Source organism: Saccostrea echinata, unplaced genomic scaffold (genome assembly GCF_033153115.1).
Source record: "Saccostrea echinata isolate AGI-Se365-2 ecotype Australia unplaced genomic scaffold, CSIRO_AGI_Sech_v1 ptg000050l, whole genome shotgun sequence".
NCBI classification, from domain to species: Eukaryota; Metazoa; Mollusca; class Bivalvia; order Ostreida; family Ostreidae; genus Saccostrea; species Saccostrea echinata.
This window is the reverse complement of record NW_026889799.1, coordinates 22,481-44,218: the sequence shown is the minus strand read 5'-3', so window position 1 is coordinate 44,218 and position 21,738 is coordinate 22,481. Positions and strand designations below refer to the sequence as shown.

The 21,738-nt window shown below is 32.8% G+C and overlaps 1 protein-coding gene across 1 annotated transcript in view; it reads left to right on the top strand.

Moving 5' to 3' along the window:
* The window catches only part of LOC133203357 (uncharacterized), a 33,793-nt gene extending 22,343 nt beyond the window's left edge, over positions 1 to 11,450 (top strand). Inside the window, exons 19-23 of the mRNA XM_061339152.1 lie at positions 5,371 to 5,840; positions 6,407 to 6,496; positions 6,754 to 6,835; positions 9,485 to 9,540; positions 9,766 to 11,450. Of these exons, the coding sequence (XP_061195136.1) occupies positions 5,371 to 5,840; positions 6,407 to 6,496; positions 6,754 to 6,835; positions 9,485 to 9,540; positions 9,766 to 10,031 (964 nt within the window). The 3' untranslated portion in view covers positions 10,032 to 11,450. The remainder of the gene's footprint in view (positions 1 to 5,370; positions 5,841 to 6,406; positions 6,497 to 6,753; positions 6,836 to 9,484; positions 9,541 to 9,765) is intronic.
* The last annotated feature ends 10,288 nt before the right edge of the window (positions 11,451 to 21,738 follow it).

Here is a 21,738-nt window from a genome sequence, read left to right as displayed (position 1 = left end):
TTTCAGCCAAATTTGGCACAAAGTATCCTATGTTATGGAAGTCTCCTTCTTCCCTTGAAATTTGTAATATTTTATCTTGGGAACAGGATAAATAAAATCCACAGATTACTGCTAACTAGGGTTCCCACTTCATATGCACCATGCAGTGATTTTTCTAAACCCAATTTAGGTCTGAATGTCAGCCCTTACCCCTTTCCCCTGTCAAAAATTACTGCTTTTTTCTCCCAGTTTCAGTTGCTCTTTTCGCAAAATAAACACGTAAAGCTGCCTACCATTCCGCTTTTGTTGTAATTCTTCTGATTTTTACCATAAAATTATGCTGTTACACAAAGAAAATCAATTTTATGCTTTGAAATATTTTGCCTAAATTAATGAACGATTAACTTGGGAGTTAAAGTAAGGCGTCCTTCTATGAATACAAGAAGTTGAATAATAGTGGTTCTTAGAGGGTTTCGGTTCTTCACGATGTAATAATTAATGATACAAACAACATACGTAAGAAACTAATAGTAATACATGTATTATCAGGGTTTTAAACTAACCTGTAATCCTTGATAGCCATGTGGGCTACTGAACCTTGCATTCTGGGGCCCACATCAAAATTTATTCGCCCACAGATTATAACACCTTCTACTGAATATAAAAACAAAAACCCCATTTTCCATTTTTTTTTTTATCATGTGATTCGTGTTTCTTTTCTATCCGTTGTAACATTACGCACAACTTATCTAAATTTGAAGTGGAACTCTTCTGATTATGAAGATTGATATGATCATTCAATATCATAAATAGAGCACATGGCACGTTTTCATTCACAAAAAACAACAGTACTTTTTGGTTTCTTGGGCTCAATAACCTGTCGATGCCACATTGTGCCCAACACAATCACTTAAACGCTTTATGTATAATTACTTCTTACGGATAATTATAAAGCACTTTACTGATTACGAAATTTTTCAAGAGAAAAATACAAAACATTCAGACAAAATTGAAAAACAAATATTTATCATCGTAAATTTTCTTATGCTATGTGGGCAACTTGAACGTAATTTTAAGTCGCCCACATGGAACATTAGTCGCAAATTGCGAGTGGGCGACTGTTAATTTCAAACTCTGTATTATGGCTTTTAAAAGAGTAACAGGCCATTGATTAGAAAGCTATTGAGTGATCATGGTGATATGTGCAGTAAATAAAGTCTGTTCAATTTTCAATTCAGTTTATTCTCACATTGCTTATAGCAACATAGAGAAATCGACATACAGCAATAATGTACAATTTGTATTAACATAGAAATGAAACTCTGTAATATGTGATTTGCTAGAAATTAACCTAATGCTTCTTTAAGCATGTAAATTGAAATTAGTTTGATTTGACTGCATTTAGGATACCAGTGCTTCAACACCTAGACTTAGAGTCAATAAATTATTTTAAAAAGAAACCTTCAACCTTGCTTTGTTCAGAGATCTGTACAATTACAGGTTTATTTGGAGAATAGAGTATCATTGCAAAACTAAAACTAGGAAAACATAAAGGATTACGTCTTTGCCTCTAAAATTCCACCAAAATGAGTATTGACATTACACTTTTGCAATAAAAAAATCTAAAATGGAATGCTCTTGTTCTTGGTCATTCAGACTCTCAAAATAATGGTGAGGAAATGTCAGAATCTTATTGCAACTATTTAAAATGTAAAATCTAATGCAAGAATTGTTAATGCGGCACTTGTAATTTTAAGACTTGCAATGTGTCAATTAGTGATTTGTAAATCTAGTTTTGTACATTGCATTACGATTTGCTAATGCCTATTAAGATGACCGAGGGTGTGGCAGAGTGGCAATTTGATTCACCCCTATGCTAGTTAGGCCATAGTCTTTCCATCTCATTATGCTCATAAATAATGTTTCTATGATTGATTTGCTGTTGACCAAATGCCCAGGAGTGAAACGGTTCACCGCAGTATCGATTAACCGTGGTATTCATGGTATTTTTACTTGGTTTGATACACGATGCAAAATCTCCATCCACGTTCGGTTCAGTTCATTTTTGGGTTGGGATCGTTATTCAGTCAGGTTTAAGATAGGTAAAATACGTTACTCAGCATTATTATTTTATTTTAATTAAGTATTTAAACGTAAATTTTTGAGAACTGATAGTTTGTAAAATAATTAAAAATAATCAAATCATATTAATCAGTTTCTTTTAGTCAATTTGCATATAAATTAAGTGGGTAGATTAGTTCTCAGTCACTCAATGAACAGAAAATGGAATTCAAAACAATAAATTTTCATCAAATGCCATTTTAAACATGGATAGATGCTCATTTAATGTAGTTAAGCATGTAAATTATAACCATATCATGTTCACTTGGGCTTCCCATGGGTTCCTTGTGGGGTAAAAAGACATACAAAAATATTGTAATTTGACCTTAAGGGCAAAGTCATATGTGGGTCTGTATGGTATGTGACACATTATCTTATATTATATTTCACCTATCTGCCAAATATGATAAGTCTAGCTTATATGCAAGTACAAACTCAACTGTACGAGCAGAAATTTATGAATAAGAAATGGAAAGGAATTCAGTGTATAAAATTGACATCAAACATATTATTTTAAGCCTGGATAGATGCACTTTAAAGAGGCTGGGGGGTTGTGGCCATTTTTAGACTATATTGATCTCCTTTCGAAGAAGAGCTCCATATGAAGATATAGAAAATGATCAAATTTTAAAACTAAAATTTTTGAAATTTTTCTTTGCCAAATGATAGTTGACAGTTTAAGATATCATATCTAAAAAATTAAGTTAAATCTGGTGGTTAATTTATGGTTAATTTGTTGACCCCCAGCCTCCTTAAATGTTATTATACATGTATTAAAGTAGACCAATACTCACACTACGTCACTAATGAACAGATCTACACTTCTTATTTCCAAGATGTGATTTTTTAACTATATTGGTTTGACTTTTACTTGGCGTTTTAACAGGGTTGGCATAAAAGTGGGAAATACTCATATTTACCAGGACAGTGGGAAATACTGGTAATTCCCAGGAATTACTGGTATTTCCCGGGAAATAAGAGATACCTTCATGTTTTATAACTTTAATCATATTTGTTTGGAACTATACATCTGCTTTATATTACAGACCTTAGGTGTGACTAACATAAGTTATATTGCCATTCAATATGTACAGTACACCTTATTAACTAATTAAGATATCTACCTGCAGGTATCACTGTCCCTGATATAAGAATTTCTGGTTTCCTAGTACTTTATTTTAATTAATCATATCACAGTATACTCATATCCCAGTCACAAGTGTCATTTGTCTCATGCTTGATCCCATTTGGATTTTTTGTGTAACAAGAAGGACCTAAGAAAATTGTTAAGTGTAGAATATAGTGTAAATATCAAACCTAAGAAGAAGCTTTTCAGATCTACTCAAGGTGTAATTATCTCTCAAAACACTTTTTACAGGATCACAGAACTGTCCAGAATCAATTTGTTAAAACAACATGATTGATTTTAAAAATACAGTGTTTATAGAAGGATTAAGACAAGTTTATTGTATTCTTGGATCTATAATTAATAAATAAACTTTATAATTTTACTTAATTACTGAAATGAAACTTGAATTAGAAAACTTCAGTTTTGTTCTTAAAATACAATCAGGGAGACATGTTCTGCTACAGAATGCTTTATATGTGTAGTGGACCTGGAGTAGTGATTTGTACTAAGTAGGTTAAATTGCAGTTTGAGACATATTTAATTTTATTCATCTTCTGTTTTTATGTTCATTTTATATCTGAATTTTGCCTGAGATTAAATGAATTAAAGAAATAAAAATCTTAAATTTTGTATTTCCCAGTATTTCCCAGTTTAGAGAAAATTTGTAGTATTTACCGGGACGGGAAATACCGGTATTTACCACCGGTAATTCCCACCACTGGTATTTCCTGGCCAACCCTGCATTTTAAATATCCAGTAACGATTTTGCTATAAGCCAGTTGCATCAACAAACTTACGAACATTGCTTGTACAGTTTAACGAGAAATTAATTAAAAAGAGAAGGCTGGAAATAAATTTTGGTTGACAGAAAGACGATAAGGTAATAAAGATATAATATAAACGACATTTCTGTTGATTAGAATATGCAGAAAACATGGACCACGAGTATGCTACATGTATCAAATCGATGCGACAGACAGACTATTGTCAGTGGACAAGTTGAAGCTAACACTGATAGTTCGCAAGAATAGGAGTTGCTACGATTTGATAGTGACAAATTTTATTATTTCAAACATTGCAATATTCATCTTGAATAATAATTATCACATTAGAAGCATTCCCCTCCCCCCCCCCCCCCCCTGCAAACCCAACACAATCACAATGCAAAATTATCTTTAGAATACTAGTATATGAAAATAGTAGATTCACTTGCAGCACACTTACTTCTTTAAACAGATCATCCAGTTTGTGAGAATGGGTCAATCACATTCTGATTCATTGTCTCTAATTTACTGACAAGTGTTTTTTTTTATTACGTAAAACAAGATAAATTTTAGGGACAATAGGTATTGGGTGTATATTATTATTGTTTTAAATACTTTGTAAATACAGATATACACTCAAACTTAAACTGTATTATAGTAAAATGTGGCAATATCTTTCTTTGGAAGAGAAATTTCATGGGGGTACCTTTAATTCAAAGCCAATATCATGAGAAGTAATGTGTCAACATCAATTTTTGTTCAAATCATGACCCCCGCTTTTGTCTAGCTAATGTGCTCAGGTGAGTGATGTGGCCTATGGGCCTCTTGTTTATTCTTGGCCTTAACTTATGTGGCTCATGAAAGATATTTTGATGAAGCATTGTATTTTAACTAGAGGATGATTTTTTTCAGAAAATTTCAGATTTCCTGGCCTCTGTCTCCTGTCTCCAATTTTTAATTAGTTTAACTAAATCTTTTACGCTTTTAATATTTGAGGAAAGAACAAAAAGACCATATTATATTGTTTTAAAAATGTTACTTTTTAAACAAATGTCTAGTTTGCCTACAGAACATAAAACTTTTAACTAAATAAAGCAAAAAATTTGGAATCTTTTCCCCTTTTACCTGTATAACAGTTATATACTGTATCATGATCTGATCTGAATAAAAAAAAATTATTAAATTTTGGATAAATTTTACACTTTCTTTATTCTTGCTAAAAAATGCATTAGGCACCCAATTTCTATATAAAAATTTGTTTCCCCTGTGTAAGGGGTCCAGGCCTCTAGGGAGGGGCAAGTTGATCATTTAGAATGTACATTTAAGAACAAGGTGAATAAAGTGAGCAGTGTAGTTCATTAACTTGGTTTGTTTCAGACTACATATGGTGGAAACACAAGGAAAACAAAACAAAAGATGCCCAGTTCTGCTCACTGAAACCATGATTATTGCATTAGATTGTCTCATGAAACACAGAGAGGGGTGCGGAATCTCCTCATCGAACCCCTTCGTGTTTGCCAGCCCAACAAGTGCAAGTAACCATATAGACCCCTGGACATCCATGAACAGGCTGGCAAAAGAGGCTGGTTGTGAGCAACCATATCTGATTTCATCTAGTAGACTTAGAAAGTACCTAGCAACAGTGTGCCAGATACTGGATCTGGAAGACCACGAGCTTGAATGGGTTTCAAGACATTTGGCACATAACATTAATACTCACAAGCAACATTACAGGCAGCATGACGCCACAGTCGAGATAGCAAAAGTAGGAAGTCTCATGATGGCTGCAGATGAGGGGCAACTACGAAAATTTGCAGGAAAGAAATTGTCTGACATAGATGTAACAGGTTAGTGTCAGTTTCCTATAAATTAGAAACTTAAGTTATATCAATATATGAAAGTTTGTGGCATCTGTAATTAAAATGGAACTGTTGCAAACAATTGTTCTAAGCTCTTATATTGATAAAGTATGGTTAGGCAGGCATCAAGATTCATTATTTATTACACCCTTGCCCTAATAGGTGGGGTGTACAGGATTCCTCTTGTTCATCTGTCCATTCAATTGTCTGTCCATCCTTCCATAGGAAGATTGTTTCCAGGCCTGAAATTTATGTTTGCTTTGCAACACTTAACTTCATACTTCACACAAAAGTAGTTCTTGCATAGACAGTGTCATTAATAATTACCTTGAACCATTCATGGTCAGTGTGTCATGGTTAGTGTGGTATGAAAGATGCCAGAATATTCATATCATTTATAAATGAAGATTAAATATCTGCAGTATTGTTAAATCTTTTTTAAAACTACACATAGTTTTCATGACTTAAATCCACATGTTTGAATTTCTGTTGTATTAGGAATGACTATATATTGTATTGGGACACCTTAATATGATGTCGATTTTTTTTTTCAGAATTAGTACTACCTTTGGAAGATGGGGAAGATGGGGAATTGATTGATTCTGGGGTAAATGAAGAAGACATTCTTGATGCTGAGCTTTGTGGTAAGTTTGAAAATATATTTATTATACTTGTCACTGACACTGTGACACAATACAGATTGAAATACAGAGTAATTGCAGGTGCATGGAGCAGCAACAGCCATCCCAAGGTTGCCTATTTCTGAACATCAAAGCGGACACAATAGAATTTAAATATTTGTATAGTTTAGTTAACAATTATCAGAAAATTTGACATAACAGTTTTATCATTCAGTCATTTACTTTCATTAATTTTTTTGCTTTATTTGTCAATATTAAAGGGCCTATCCCCATTCCCAAGACACAGAAAATAAGCACTGGTGCACATAAAGTAGAAGACCAGGATGCTGGACTTTCATACCAGTAAGTAGCTTATTTTATATTCTTGCAATATCTTTTTTGACTTCTTTCTTTCACAAGTCATCAATTTGGAAGTACATTTACATGTACCTAGTTTGAAATGGGGGTTTGTACCTTTGAACCTAAAATACAAAACATTCCAATTTAAATTATGCTACATGTCTAAAATTTGACACAGAGACTTAAAAATATCACTTTTTTAGTCTATGTAATATTTGGAAAACTGGCTAAGAGGATAGGTAACACATTACCAATCTGCTTTAATGTGTCAGGGACTTGTGCCATACCCTTGTACTCAGGTTTAAATTATACTCAAATCAGTAAATTTTATGTGCAACAATAAAATTTGACTTTCTCTTGTAGTGTAAAGATTTAGATATACATGCTTATCTAAAAGTATTTCAGTATAATGTAAGAAAAATAAATATGTCTCAAAAGTACACGATTTATTGGGACACCCCTCATAGTATGAGCAGTAACCTTTTGTCATTTGCTCATCAGTAGAACTGTCATTGATGGATTAATATCAATGTATCATCGATTTAAAATATTTTGATACAATATCGACAGATTTTCTGAGAATTGATAGTATATATTTTAAATAAAATTGTGTAAAATCAGCATCTGGTTTAAAGAATATTGTCATATTTGCAGAGGATTAAGTTACTCTCACAGTTGCTCTATCCTGGATAGCAAATGTAAATGTCAGTCTGTTAAGGCAACTTATGCATTCCCCAACTATGCTGTATTGATGTAATTTCTACAACAGGGTTTAAAAAAAAACAAGGTGTGTTTGTGAAACACTGACATATGGCAGCTAGTGGCAAAGGTTCCACAAATGCAAGTTGAACTCCCAAGGTTAAGGTACACAAATCAAAATTGTTGGTACCCAAGGGAAGATCTTGTCACAAAGAAATATGAAATCCCTAGCACCAATTGTTCAAAAATTATTGCCAAGGGTAAAGCTTTTTGAAAGTAAGTCAAACTCCAAGGTCAAAGTGTATAAATTGTTGGTATCCAAGGGAAGGATTTGATACAAGGAATACACCTGTTAGATATGAACTAGCACCAAATGTTCAAAAGTTATGGCCAAGGTTAAAATTTTTGTCAAGTGGGTCAAACTCCAAGGTCAAGAGGTAAAAAATATTTGTACTCTAGAAAAGGACTTATCACAAAGGAATACACATGTAGAATATGAAAACCCTAATACCAAATGTTCAAAAGTAATAGCCAAGGTTAATGATTTTGTAATGTGCAAACATCAAGGTCAATAGGTCAAATATGTTGATAACCAATGAAAGGTATTGCCACAAGGAATACACATGTAAAATATGAAAACCATAGCTCCAACCATTTAAAAGTTATGGCCAAAGTTTTTGCAGACAAACAGACAGATGGACAGGCTAAAAATATATGCCCCAGAATCTTTGATTATGGGGGATAAAAACGACTATTAATTTTGTTTTCTTTTTGAACAAATTTGCATTAAATGCTAATTTTTTTTCAAACAAGGTCCATTTAATTATTTTTATGCCCCCGGATCGAAAGATCCCGGGGGTATATTGTTTTTGTCCTGTCTGTCTGTTTGTCTGTTTATCTGTTTGTCTGCCTGTCTGTTGTCAACTTTAACCTTGCCCATAACTTTTGATTGGTTGGAGCTATGACTTTCATATTTCACTTGTGTATTCCTTGTGAGAAGACCTTTCTTTGGGTACCATCATATTTGACCTTTTGACCTTGACCTTGGAGTTTGACCCGCTTTTGAAAAACTTTAACCTTGGCCATAACTTCTGAACATGTGTATTCCTTGTGAAAAGACCTTCCTCTGGATATCAACCTCTTTGACCTTGACCTAGGAGTTTGACCTACTTTTGAAAAACTTTGACCTTGACCATAACTTTTGAAATGTTAGAGCTAGGGCTTTCATACTTCACATATGTAATCCTTGTAACAAGACCTTCCTTTGGATACCAACCACTTTGACCTTTTGACCTTGACCTAGGAGTTTGACTTACTCAAAAACTTTAACCTTGACCATAACTTTTGAATGGTTGACACTAGGGCTTTCATACTTCACATATGTAATCCTTGTGACAAGACCTTCCTTTGGATACCAACCACTTTGACCCTTTGACCTTGACATAGGAGTTTGACCTACTTTTGAAAAACTTTAACCTTGGGCATAATTATTGAATGATTGGTGCTAGGGCTTTCATACTTCACATATATAATCCTTGTGACAAGACCTTCCTTTGGATACCACCAACTTTGACCTTGACTTGATGTTTTACTTACTTTTAAAAAACTTTAACCTTCACCATAACTTTTGAACAGTTGCAGCTAGGGCTTTCAAATTTAACATTTTTTATCTTTTGGCCTGGATTTTGACTTGCGTTTGAGAAACTTTAACCTTCGCCATAAGCTGCCATACGGGGGCATCGGTGTTTCACAAACACATCTTGTTTTTAATTAAATATACATTGGCAGATGTGCTCCATGTCTTTTGAAATATTCAAAAGAAGTGATGCTTTTTCTTATTTGATATATCGATATTGAAATCTTCATCAGTGAAAGAAAGATTTGTATAGTGCAGATATGTATTTATATATAAAAAGAATATCTTCTCTGAAAATCTTTTTCTTTTTTTTTAAGAAACCAACATGTAAACAGGAAGAGAAAAGTTGCTTTCAATGCAGAAATAGATCAAGGTATGAATGAGTGTGTTTCTGATTATGTTGAGAAATAATTTATCCAAGGGGATAAATTTTATGTGAGGGAAGTTTCAAGGCAATTAGTACTTTCAATTTATCCCATTTCACATGCTTTTCAATAAAACTCTTGATAGAGGATATAAACAATTCTCCTCATATACCTGTTTTAACTTGCAAGTGTATTATTTTATTCACTGAACTCCATTTATAATTGATTTACAGATTCTTATGAGGAAGACGAGGATTATGTCCCATCTGATAATGAATCGTCGGAAGAACCATCATGCACCACTTTACCATCAAAGAGAAAAAAATGGACTGTGGATGAGGAGAATGTCCTTAGATTTGAATTTAATAAGAACTTTAAAGATAAAAACATACCAAGAAATGCAGAAGCACTGAAAGTAAAAAACAAATACAAATTTCTTGCTGATAGAAATATTCATCAGATAAAGAGTAAAGTGCAACATATGCTGAGACGTAAATGAGTTAACAAAGTTAGGATTTTTGTCATGCAGTCAAACATGATTCTGTGATAAACTTTATAAACTGGAACAGTTACTCCTGAAAAATTAAATAAATTCCTTGGACTAATTTTTTGATCACCTGAGTTAACAAAGATGTAGATACCTGTATGCACTCTCTGCTTCCTGTCTGCATCATTTGTCCCTGAGGTGTGACCTTATGGTTGTTTTTTTATTCATTTTATAATGATATTGTCAGCATTATGATATTATAATGTCTTATGTGTAACTTTTTTTGTTAAAAGTTAAGTGAACATGATTGAAATATTATGAGAGTATATACCCCATGATAATTATCTGCATCAATTGTCCCTGGGGTGTGGTTTGAAGTGCATTAGTGTAAAGATGTTATGAGTATGGCATATATTGCCTATATTTTAAAAGTATATTACAAATGCACGTTAGAAATACTTATAGTTTAAAAAGACAGTTATGTTACATATCTAATGGGTAGGTTATGAAAAATGTTACAGTGTATTATATCTCCCCATTGGGGGTTAAAATCAAACACTTGCTGCATGCAAGTACAATGGGACTGTGGCACCTCTGGTTTTTAGCTCTACTGGTCATAGACCAGAAGAGCTTATGTGATGGCAAGGTGTCCTTTGTGTCCTTTGTCTTTTCCCTGTCTGTGTAGTCTGTCTGTCTGTTTCTCTCTGTGTGAACAATTTTTAAAATGCTACTTCTCCTACAGTTTTTGTCTCATTTAAATAAAACTCAGTACATATGTAGTCTGCATCAAGATACATAATTCTGACTATGGTTCTTGATTTCAATGAATGAAATTGCCATGGTTACAAAAATTATAATAATCTGTGAAATTGTTTCCAATACTAGTTCTACAGTTTTGTTCGATTTGAATTTAATAATTTCACTAGTAGATTGCATAAAAACCCACAATTCTGTTTTATCAGTTTTTCATTTCATTGAATGGTGTTGTCATGGTTATTAGTAGAATTATCTGTAAAATTCTTTCAAAATGTTACTCCTTCTACAGTTTTGTTAGGATTTTAATTGAATCAATTACAGGCTTAAACCAGTCGAGCTACAGTCTTATCAGAGACTTGCATATTTATAGACCATGAATCAAATTAGACTTTATAATTAAATGAAAAAGAAAGAATGCAAATTAAATATCCTTTCTTCAATGACACTTATTTTCAGCAAATCTTTTCTTATGTGTTGTTTTATTATTTACAAAAAATGGAAAACAATAATCCCTAAGATGTAATGTTTTATCAATATCAAGAACGTTCACATTTAATTGTCTTGTGTATGAAATAATGCATGAAACATTTTCTTAACTTTGAGAAATAAAATTTAATCTTGAACTGATAAAAGTGTTACCTTTTTAGTGTTATATTACCTCTGCAAATAAAGGTGGCATAGAATATAGGGTTTGCCTTGTCTGTCTGTTTATCTGTGTGTCTACATGACAAGTGTTGATGAGGGATTGCCATGCCATGAGCATAACTTTGGGGGAGAACATTGGCTGCTGCTTATATTTGACACAGAGATGGACATGACCAGGGGTTTATCATGACCTTGACATGGTATTACTTGGACAATGTCACCAGGATAAAAATATTTTGTGTTTTGGCCTTTATCAGGTATTATTTAGAGGTCACAAGGAGAATTTGGTTTGGGCCTCAGCTGTACTAGAAAAGACCTAAGTAAACACACAGGTTACTTAAAACCTAATGCTATGTCATTTGATGAGTTCAGGGTCACTGTATGGAGTGTGCTAATCGAAAATCTACTTGATTTGGATCACTTGCTATATTGCTTTGTGTACTCTGATGCAAGTAATTTTAAGTAATTAGGAAACCTCTTAAACCTTTATAGAATCAGTGTAGATTTATTTGAGTAAACATTTAAATGGAAACCTGTTGGGAATCCGATACCGTCCTCATTTACTAAGTTAGTATGGGATTTTTGCTTATTTTGAATTATTTCAAATTTTTTCATACTATATTCTGTTGTAAAAGTGATTGTATCTAAGTTTTCTCCCCAATTTACCCACGAAACATCATCTAATTTCTATAAATTACGCTTTTTAAAGAAAGTTTTTTTTTAAAGTCATTAAAATTATTAAGAATATTAAAGTAACCATATAAAAGTAACTTTGGACCCCCCCCCCCCCGAAAAAAAGCACAAACTCTTAGCAGTCATTCTACGATAAGAGGACGAATTCAAAAAGTTAATTGATTTTCAGCGATATGCTATGACTTCTATGAAAAAGAATCCATGCATTTCTTCGAGAAATGTGGTTTGTTTTCTTTCTATTACATGAAAAACTTTTTAATATTCCATGCAATCTATTCTTAACGCTTATAGGGCTGAATTGAAATTTGTAAATGAATGAAGCGACATTAAGATTTGAAGTTGAATGCGTTTTAATCATTAAATTTACGCGTGAAAACCGCGTGCTACCGATGTTTAAGGAGGGGTAGATGACACAAAAATATGGTAATCTTTAAATATACCAATAAGTTTCATATTAGTTGAAGCAGTTTTTTTATTATTAGTAAAACAAAAACGTATATAAGTGGCATTCTCTCTAATAGTGCAGAAAGAAATTTCGAATGATCCATCAACATATAGCTAGTGATCCAAATCTAGTAGATGATTGTCGATTAGCACTTTCCATACAGTGAGGGTGGGGTGTGATGAACTGTGTCTGGGACATTTCTGTGTAATAGAAACTTGAGAATTTTATTGTTGACACGATTTGAGGCTTTGTCCTGCACCTGACACGAGTCAATTGGACAGTTTGAGAAATTGTATTGATTGTATCGAGGTCATCAACTTTTGAAATTGTATTTTTCTTCTTCTGAATTCAACTGTTTCTTTTTTTTTTTTTTTTTTTTTTTTTTTTTTTTATAGATTTTATTCACCGGTATTTGAAAGGAAAAACTATGAAATTCAATTAATTTCCTTGAATACTTTAGTTATTATTCTTCTGTTACACATAGCTTGACTGGTCAATTTACATGTACTGATGGTTACTAAAATTGTGGAAAAATCCCAGGAAAAAAATGGACACGCCACACGTATATATTCTTACCCACTATGCAATTGCTGTTTATTTTATACATGTATGTTACATATTGTTGTATCTATTACCCCCCTCTCCCCCTCCCCAAAGCATACTGGTATTAACGTTTGGTTAAGGACAGTGTTTAGGTCTGATCCCACTTTACACAAAAGTATTCAAATAAAACTTGCAAAAATCATAGTTCATAAGATATGCCTTGACTATTGCATACATTGATAGCTGCATCTTGCTTAAATATTACATAATTATATCAATAAGCATTGAATTAAAAATTGTATGCTATATATAATTGGTTTTGCATCCACACATGGTTTGTGGGATATCTCCCACAAAGAATATATATATATATTGCTATGATATGGTTTGTGGGTTCCTACCCACAAGTATGTTATATATAATTATCTACTATAGATCGCTGTGGGACATATACCCACAATGTAATGACCCACAACGTTATCTATAGCTTTGAAACCAAATATGAGAAAACTTTATAATTTTTCTATATTTGGGATCTACATCAAAAACTATTCTTAAAAATGTGTTTCCTTTTGAAATAAGCCTATTACAAATGCAGGGTCCCATAAACCATGTTTATGTGACATGACCCACAAACCACGTCAAGTACGTATATATATATATATATATATATATATATATATATATATATATATATATATATATATATATTCTTTGTGGGAGATATCCCACAAACCATGTATGGATGCAAAAACAGTTATATATAGCATACAATTGAATATGATTTGTATTGGAGCTCAAAAAAACACATATCATTTTATCAGACTAGTATATAGGTTTTTTCTTTGAGGTAAATTTTCATCAAAGCACCTGTGAGAACTATAGGTGTTTCCTAAGGGGTAAAGTGCAGCATACTTGTGGGTAGGGACCCACAATCCATATCATAGCAATATATATATATATATATATATATATATATATATATATATATATATATATATATATATATATATATATATATATATATATATATATATATATATATATATATATATATATATATATATATATATATATATATATATATATATATATATATATTCTTTGTGGGAGATATCCCACAAACCATGTATGGATGCAAAAACAGTTATATATAGCATACAATTGAATATCATTTGTATTGGAGCTCAAAAAAACACATATCATTTTATCAGACTAGTATACAGGTTTTTTCTTTGAGGTAAATTTTCATCAAAGCACCTGTGAGAACTATAGGTGTTTCCTAAGGGGTAAAGTGCAGCATACTTGTGGGTAGGGACCCACAATCCATATCATAGCAATATATATATATATATATATATATATATATATATATATATATATATATATATATATATATATAACTCTGATTTAAGGACTAGGGAGACCAGACCATTATATATGGATTAAGGAGACAATATACAAATTTTTTAAATTTGCTTTTTTCTTAAAAGAAATACCAGATCAAAGATCTATAGAACACCATTTAGTCGACTCTTGCTTTATTTTTTCATAATAAATGCCTCCTAAAAATATATGAAAAAAATGGTCTCCTTAATATTTTATGTTTCTCTCATATGACTTAAGGAGACCAGTGTATATTTTTTATAAATATAACTTGTGGTTTAAGTAGACCATTTTTCTTTCATAGTAATTTCACTTATTATGCATTAATTAACATATTGTTTCCAACCAGAATAGTTGCGGATGGTCATTAGTCAAGGTCAGCAGAAAGATATTTGTGCTAATGTGACTCAACATGATCAGTACAAAACTTTGAATTAAACTAAAGTCATTGCACAAGTGACTTAAATAGAGAGTAGTTGCCCCAGTGGCGCAGTGGTTAGAGCATCTGCTCTAGAGTAGCGAAGTAAGGAGTTGATCCTTACGTCGCAGGTTCAAATCCCACTGTGGGATGGGGAGACCGGTCCTTCAGATGAGACCGTATAAATCGAGGTCCTGTGTCGCAGTAGGTGCTGGCACGAAAAAAATCCCTCGATGCTCAATGGCCGTAAGTGCCGATATAGGACAAAATTTGCAGATCTCCACCGGCATGTGGTGGTGTCTCCATTTGAGTGTAAAAATCTTGAGAGGAATGTTAAACAACATACAATCAATCAATATATAGAGAGTATAAGCCCAGAGTAGCTTGTTCCGATGTCCACATTTAACTCTTAATGCTGTCGCCCACGTGGTGCAGTGGAAAGAGCCAATGCTCTAGAGTCGTGGAGTTAGTTGATCCTTTTCTCACATGTTTGAATCCCACTGTGGGACGTAGAGACAGGTCCTTTGTACAAACAGAGGTCCAGTGTCGCAGTAGATGCTGGCATGAAAAAGATCCCTCACTGCCCATTGGCCCTGAGTGCCGAGCATAGCTCATTTGCAGCTCTCCATCGGCAAGTGTTGGCATCTCCATATGAGTGAAAAATTCTCCAGAGGGACGTTAAACAACAAACAAACTCTCAATGCCCAAAACAGTTTAACCTAAAAGTGAATGCAGACATAGATTATTCTTTAGACCAAGTATAGTATACTCCATATTGTTTTGTTGAGGACACAAAGTTCACAGTGGACATCAAGTAGTTTTTCCTGCTATTTATACCAAGCTTCTTTTAAACCATATAGTCACTGAGTGCATTCGCTTTCCAACTAATTGATGAAGTTCTGACCTATGCCTATATTTGTTTAAATTCTTTCTGATTTAAGAATACATTTGACCAGTTGAAACCAAGAGTACATGTACTACATAAAATTTCAAGGTTGTGATTAAGATTCAGTAAAAGTTATGCCCCATCCAGTATAGCAATATGTGGATGCCATGTTCAATATACATATTTGCTATCATTAAACTTGCAGAGACCATGAATCAAAATAATTCAAATGCTTAAAAATCATTTTATTTTTACTGCTAGTCAAAATACAGTCACTCAAGCATATCCTTTGTTAATTTGAAAAAAAAAATGATAGTTTAACATTTATTATTAATACCATACCAAAGCACAAGATAGTGCACTTCTTACATAATCCAATGATTCATGCTGTGATTTTACCTATTTAGATGTTTCTTATTTACAGTTCAGTATACATGATATACCATTACAATGTGACACTAACCTAGTATCAGTTAAATGGATCATTACTATTCTGTTTTTAAGAAGTTTGCAGAGTAAAAAGTATAATAAAATAAAAATGTTGATACATTTATTGATTGCATATGCTAAAAACTTATATAAAATATCAAACATTGTATCATAACAGCTTTTACAAATGAATTCAATACATTCAAAGGTACAAAAATCAAATTATTTTCATCCACAGTTTTATCATATTCAGTTGAACAACAGCTACATCTAATATATAAAATGTATGGTAGTTGGCACTGATGGTATATATATCCTGAGCAATGAAAAAACATACCTAATCAAAGAATACAAAACTCACTTCTATAAATGTTATCTACTAGTAAGGCAAAGTCTCACTCAACAAACACTCTGGTAATGTATATCACCTGGATCCAAAATCTATGCAAGTTGGTCTGGGTTAGATTTAACTGCTCAATAACCCTGAAAATGTATGTTACATCGAGCATCAGAAGCAGGATACATCATCTATGTTTACTGATCACCAAAGAGTATATTGTTACTTTGAATGAATCTTCTCTAAAAAACTGGTCATTAATCCAGAAAATCTAAGTCAAATCAAGGATTGGTACCCTGAAACATTTACATGTACATACATCATCTTTGCAGGTTTGTTCAACATAGAGTTTATAATTACATAAGAATAGGACTGCTCAAAACACTTAATCTTGTGGAGTCCCCCATGTGGCGCAAAGGATAGAGTTTGTAATCTAGAGTCGCGAGTAAGGATTTAATCCTTAAGTCTCAGGTTCAAATCCACTGGGGATGTGGGGACCAGTCCTTCAGATTAGACCATATAAACCGAGGTCCCACCTAGCAGTTGATGTGGGCACAAAAAAGATCCCTTACTGCTCAAGGCTCTGAGTGCAAAGTATAGGTCAAATTTTGCAGCTCTCCACCAGCAAGTAGTGGCATCTCCATATGGATGAAAAATTCTTGAGAGGGATGTTAAACAACAAACAAACAAAAACCAAAAAAAAACACATGAGGAAAATGTAGATCAGGTCAAGCATCTGAAGTAAATCTGTTTAAAATGTGCTTTAATCCATGCAAGTTTGTCCAGGTAGAGCTTAGGAATGAACCTTGCTCTTTAAATTTTAACTGGGATGATAATGCAAGGTATATAATAAGAACTCATCTAGACTGTCCAGAAAAGCTAAAAAATATTTAGCAATTTCTTACTTGCATGATTTAAAAAAATCTGCAATCTAACATTATTTCAAAAAAAAATTCAACACATTTTCTAATTTTCAACAAATTCAATGCACTATGAGACGATTTAACATTTCTTAACCACATACACTGTACTTAAAGTGCAATATACATGCATTATACTGCATGTTAAATCTTTACAGTTTTCTTCAAGTACTCTAATAGTATATGAAATATGAAGATTACCAACAGTGATCAAGCTTTAAAGTCCATTGAAACAATACATAATTAGAGCAGAGCAAACACAGACCTCTAAAAACACTAGGTGCAATGGAGGAGAAAGCATTTCCTGCCATGTGCTCCTTGACATGACTGGGCAAATGGAAAAATCCACAAACAATTCAGTGTAAACAATTTTGATGAAAAACATTAGTCAACATTCAACTTCATGATCGATTGAATTTGCTATAACAATTAATTTACACGTAAGTGTACACACATGTATGCATACTAGATGAATTATTTCACAATATCCAAAATTGGACAATAATAGTTTCTAATCTAGCTAGACAACAGGAAATTTTCATTATTACTTACATTACATGAAACTATTGAAGTCTGTGAGCTACAAATTATATCTAAAAATTATACACATTTTAACAAGTGTTTACAGTTTAGTGTATTTATTATACACAAATGATGACTTAGTAATTATGACATACTAGTAAAGTCCACAGATTGACTTCCAGATTTCAGCTCAAAGGCTTGAAGATTTTTAGTGGCTCTTTCATCATTTTTTTTTTCACTGAATATTTTCATTTTTATTTTCAAGACGCTGTTTTTGTTAAGGTCTTTTAGCAGTTTGATGCAATCCAAGAACTCCAAGGGCAATTTAAGAACTCCTGAATTTCTTTCTTACCTGGAAAAAATAAAAATTTAAAAGTTTAAAATATATTCAACTTACATGAAGAAAACTAGTAAAACTAGTGATAATGTAATAGACCTTTCAGATGTTCCAAAGCAGCTACATGTATCTAATTAAAAAATATAAAGTTTGAAGTATTTAGAGTCACCTGTACTCTGAACATGGGATATATGTATTTGACAGACAGATGAATGAATAGACTGATCACTATAAAGCACCTTAGTCTTTTTTCAATAATCTTTATATTAGTGAAAATCAAATAGGAACTAGAGTGTTTCAAGGAATGTATATGTCACCTGCTAGGTATCGTCATTAAAGAGGTACATTTGTAAATAAATCTAAGAGTGGTCAGCTATTAATTTAATATTAGCATGGAGGTTCATGCATTTGCCTGCAAGGAAAAAAAAGGATCCAAAAGTAAAAGACTGGGATAGAATCTGGCAATCAAAGAAAATATGGTTCCCCAGTCCTCAAATAAATAATTTAATTGAAATTATGAGGAATAACTATTTATCATTTTATTAATACACATGTAGGTGCTTCCAACAATCCTCGCAGGAAAGGAATTTCAGACTGTCTTTACTTTAATTGTCACTTTGTCAGTCAACACGATTCATTGTGGAATACTGATCCCAATGTATTTTCATAGTATTTAAATATAAGTTTGTGTGGTAACTGAATTTCATACAGTTTCAAAGTATAGTATCATGAGCTCAAAAACATATATAAATGCTAATTATCAAAACCCTGCCTCTCAAAATTTTGGAGATATACGGTGTGACAGACGGACAGACAGACACCAGGTAAAGTGATCTCCAAGTGTCGTTCTGCTTTGCAGTTGACACAAAAATGAAAGTTAGTCAATTTTTGACCATGTATATCACTTCAGTGATGAAAGGAATGCTGAAGTGGTAAGTCTATCCTAATTATTTGAAAATACGGCAACCCCATTGGTCAGAATATAATACATATGCTGTCCAGCCTTAATTTCATTGGCATAAAGCAGCACAAAACACGATTTGATTGGATGGTGCAACTTGTTTTTCTAGGGGGCGCTGTTGCAACCCTGGAAAAGAAAACAGGACTGGGGCTTGCCCCTAGGGGGCACTTACTGACCGGAAGTAAACAAACAACAGAAATAGCAATACACTAGAAATATGTCCATAGGACATGTATACCTGCCGAGTGTATAGTAATGCAACATGAAATTTTGTGTTAGTGTATGAAGTTTGATGAGAATATCTTGAAAAGTTTCTTTAAAATTGAAATTGAAATCTAAAAAAAAAGGAGATATATGATAAATTCTCACCAAATTATGTATAGATGCATAGCCTTAGATATCAATATTTTAAATGGTTTTAAAACCATGCAAAATGCAAATTGAAGGAAAGTGAGGTCAAGGTCACAGGAAAGGTCAATAGTTTTTGAAATAGTTGAATAGGTCTTACTAATCATATATGTATCAGCATATTAAGTTTGATAAAAAATGAATGATTTCTTTAAAACTGAGCTAGTCACAAGCGTGGCGCCATGGTTAGAGCGTCTGCTCTAGAGTCGCGAAGTAAGGAGTTGATCCTTATGTCGCAGGTTTGAATCCCACTGTGGGACATGGAGACCAGTCCTTCGGATGAGACCTTATAAACCAAGGTCCCGTGTCACAGTAGGTGCTGGCATGAAAAAGACCCCTCACTGCTCAATGGCCATGAGTGCAGAGTATAGGACAGAATTTGCAGCTTTCCACTGGCAAGTGTGGCGTCTCCATATGAGTGTAAAATTCTCGAGAGGGCCTGCAGATTACCTGTAATGATTGCGCAGCTATGTTTAGGCTTCCCGAAGCTTTAAAATGGGCTCAAAACATAATATGTCATTGCGAGGTTGGTTTTAGTTTTAATTTAAAAGTATTGAACTTAAGTACTTCCAATTTATATAGAGGATTTCCTCGGCTATGTATTAACATATTTGTTATGATATCACATGACTTTGCTGATCACGTGACGGTCATTTATAATTTTTTGAAGTGTTTCATATAAATCGCTTCGGCACAGTTGATTTACACAATAATTATTAACATTTTGTTATAAAAATAAGCTCATCGTATCCTTGTGTATCCGAAATGTGCTTGGGAAAAGTCATAGTATTACTTAGATACAAAATATTTCCAGAGAAATTCAACTTACCTACAAATTTGAGGGTATTTTCCACACAATATCGTAATCTGTATTAAAACAAAGCCAACACACATTTTTCCCAAGCAAGATTCAGTTAGAGAACAACCTCTTCTTACAGATTTCAACAAAAATTCTCAGATTAATCCTCATTCTTCACCTGCGCCAGACTCTTTTATACACACTAAATAAATTCTACCTCCAACCACGGGTATAAAACAGAGTATATTTCAAAAGTATATTTTTCATAAGCATTTTGAACATGCTGAATTTCAATCAAGGGTAGGTAAGCGGTGTATTTTTAAAATATTCTGACATATACGACTTAAAAAAACCTTTAACAACCCGTGAATTTTGCAATAGCTACCTAGCATTTTACATGCAGTTTCAAATAAAGTGTAAAGTTCATGACACTCTCCCCGTCATAACACCTCAAGATTTCAGTGACTTGACGTCATTTTCCATTATGACGTCATATTTTGGTAGTTCAGAGATGTGAAGGCACAGAGTGCACTGTGATATTCTACGGGAAGCCTAACCTACCTGCGTGACCAAAATCCCTACTAGGCTTTAAACTCTTCATTCTTGACCTGTATTTCGTCAAATAAGATTTTTCCAGTTAATTAAGGTAAATTACTAATTGTTAAAACTGTAAATGATTTTTTTTTTTTTTAACCTGAGCCAGATTTTTACTTTTCTAAAAAGTGTCTGTATTTGACTGTTGGTTCCACCTATCTCAAGGAAATGATCTGTAAAAGCTAGTAAATGTTAGAAATCATAATCTGTTCTCTATCTACTATAATCACGAGAAAAGGTGTTGAAAATTAACAGATGGAGATAAAATCAGCAGTCATATTAAAGGCTTTTTTCAATAATCAATTTATTAGTGAAAATCATAAAAGTATTAGGCAAAAAGGAAAAATAAATGTTGTCATTAATTAACCTTGCATATCTCTACAATTTTCTGATAAGAAAATTATACCCGATGGATGCAATATAATCACCCTTTGCCTGCCTCTAAATTAAATTATGAAATTTTGATAGATTTTGATCTAGTAAGCAATTATTTAAAACAAGGTTCTTTTAGAGGTGCCTAGGGTCGAAATTCATAGAAAAAAAACTACAAAAAACGTGAAAACCTATTTCTATCATACTGGTTTATATTTATTACAAATGTCCTCATAGTCAGCATAGCCCAGAACGATAGACCGCAGAC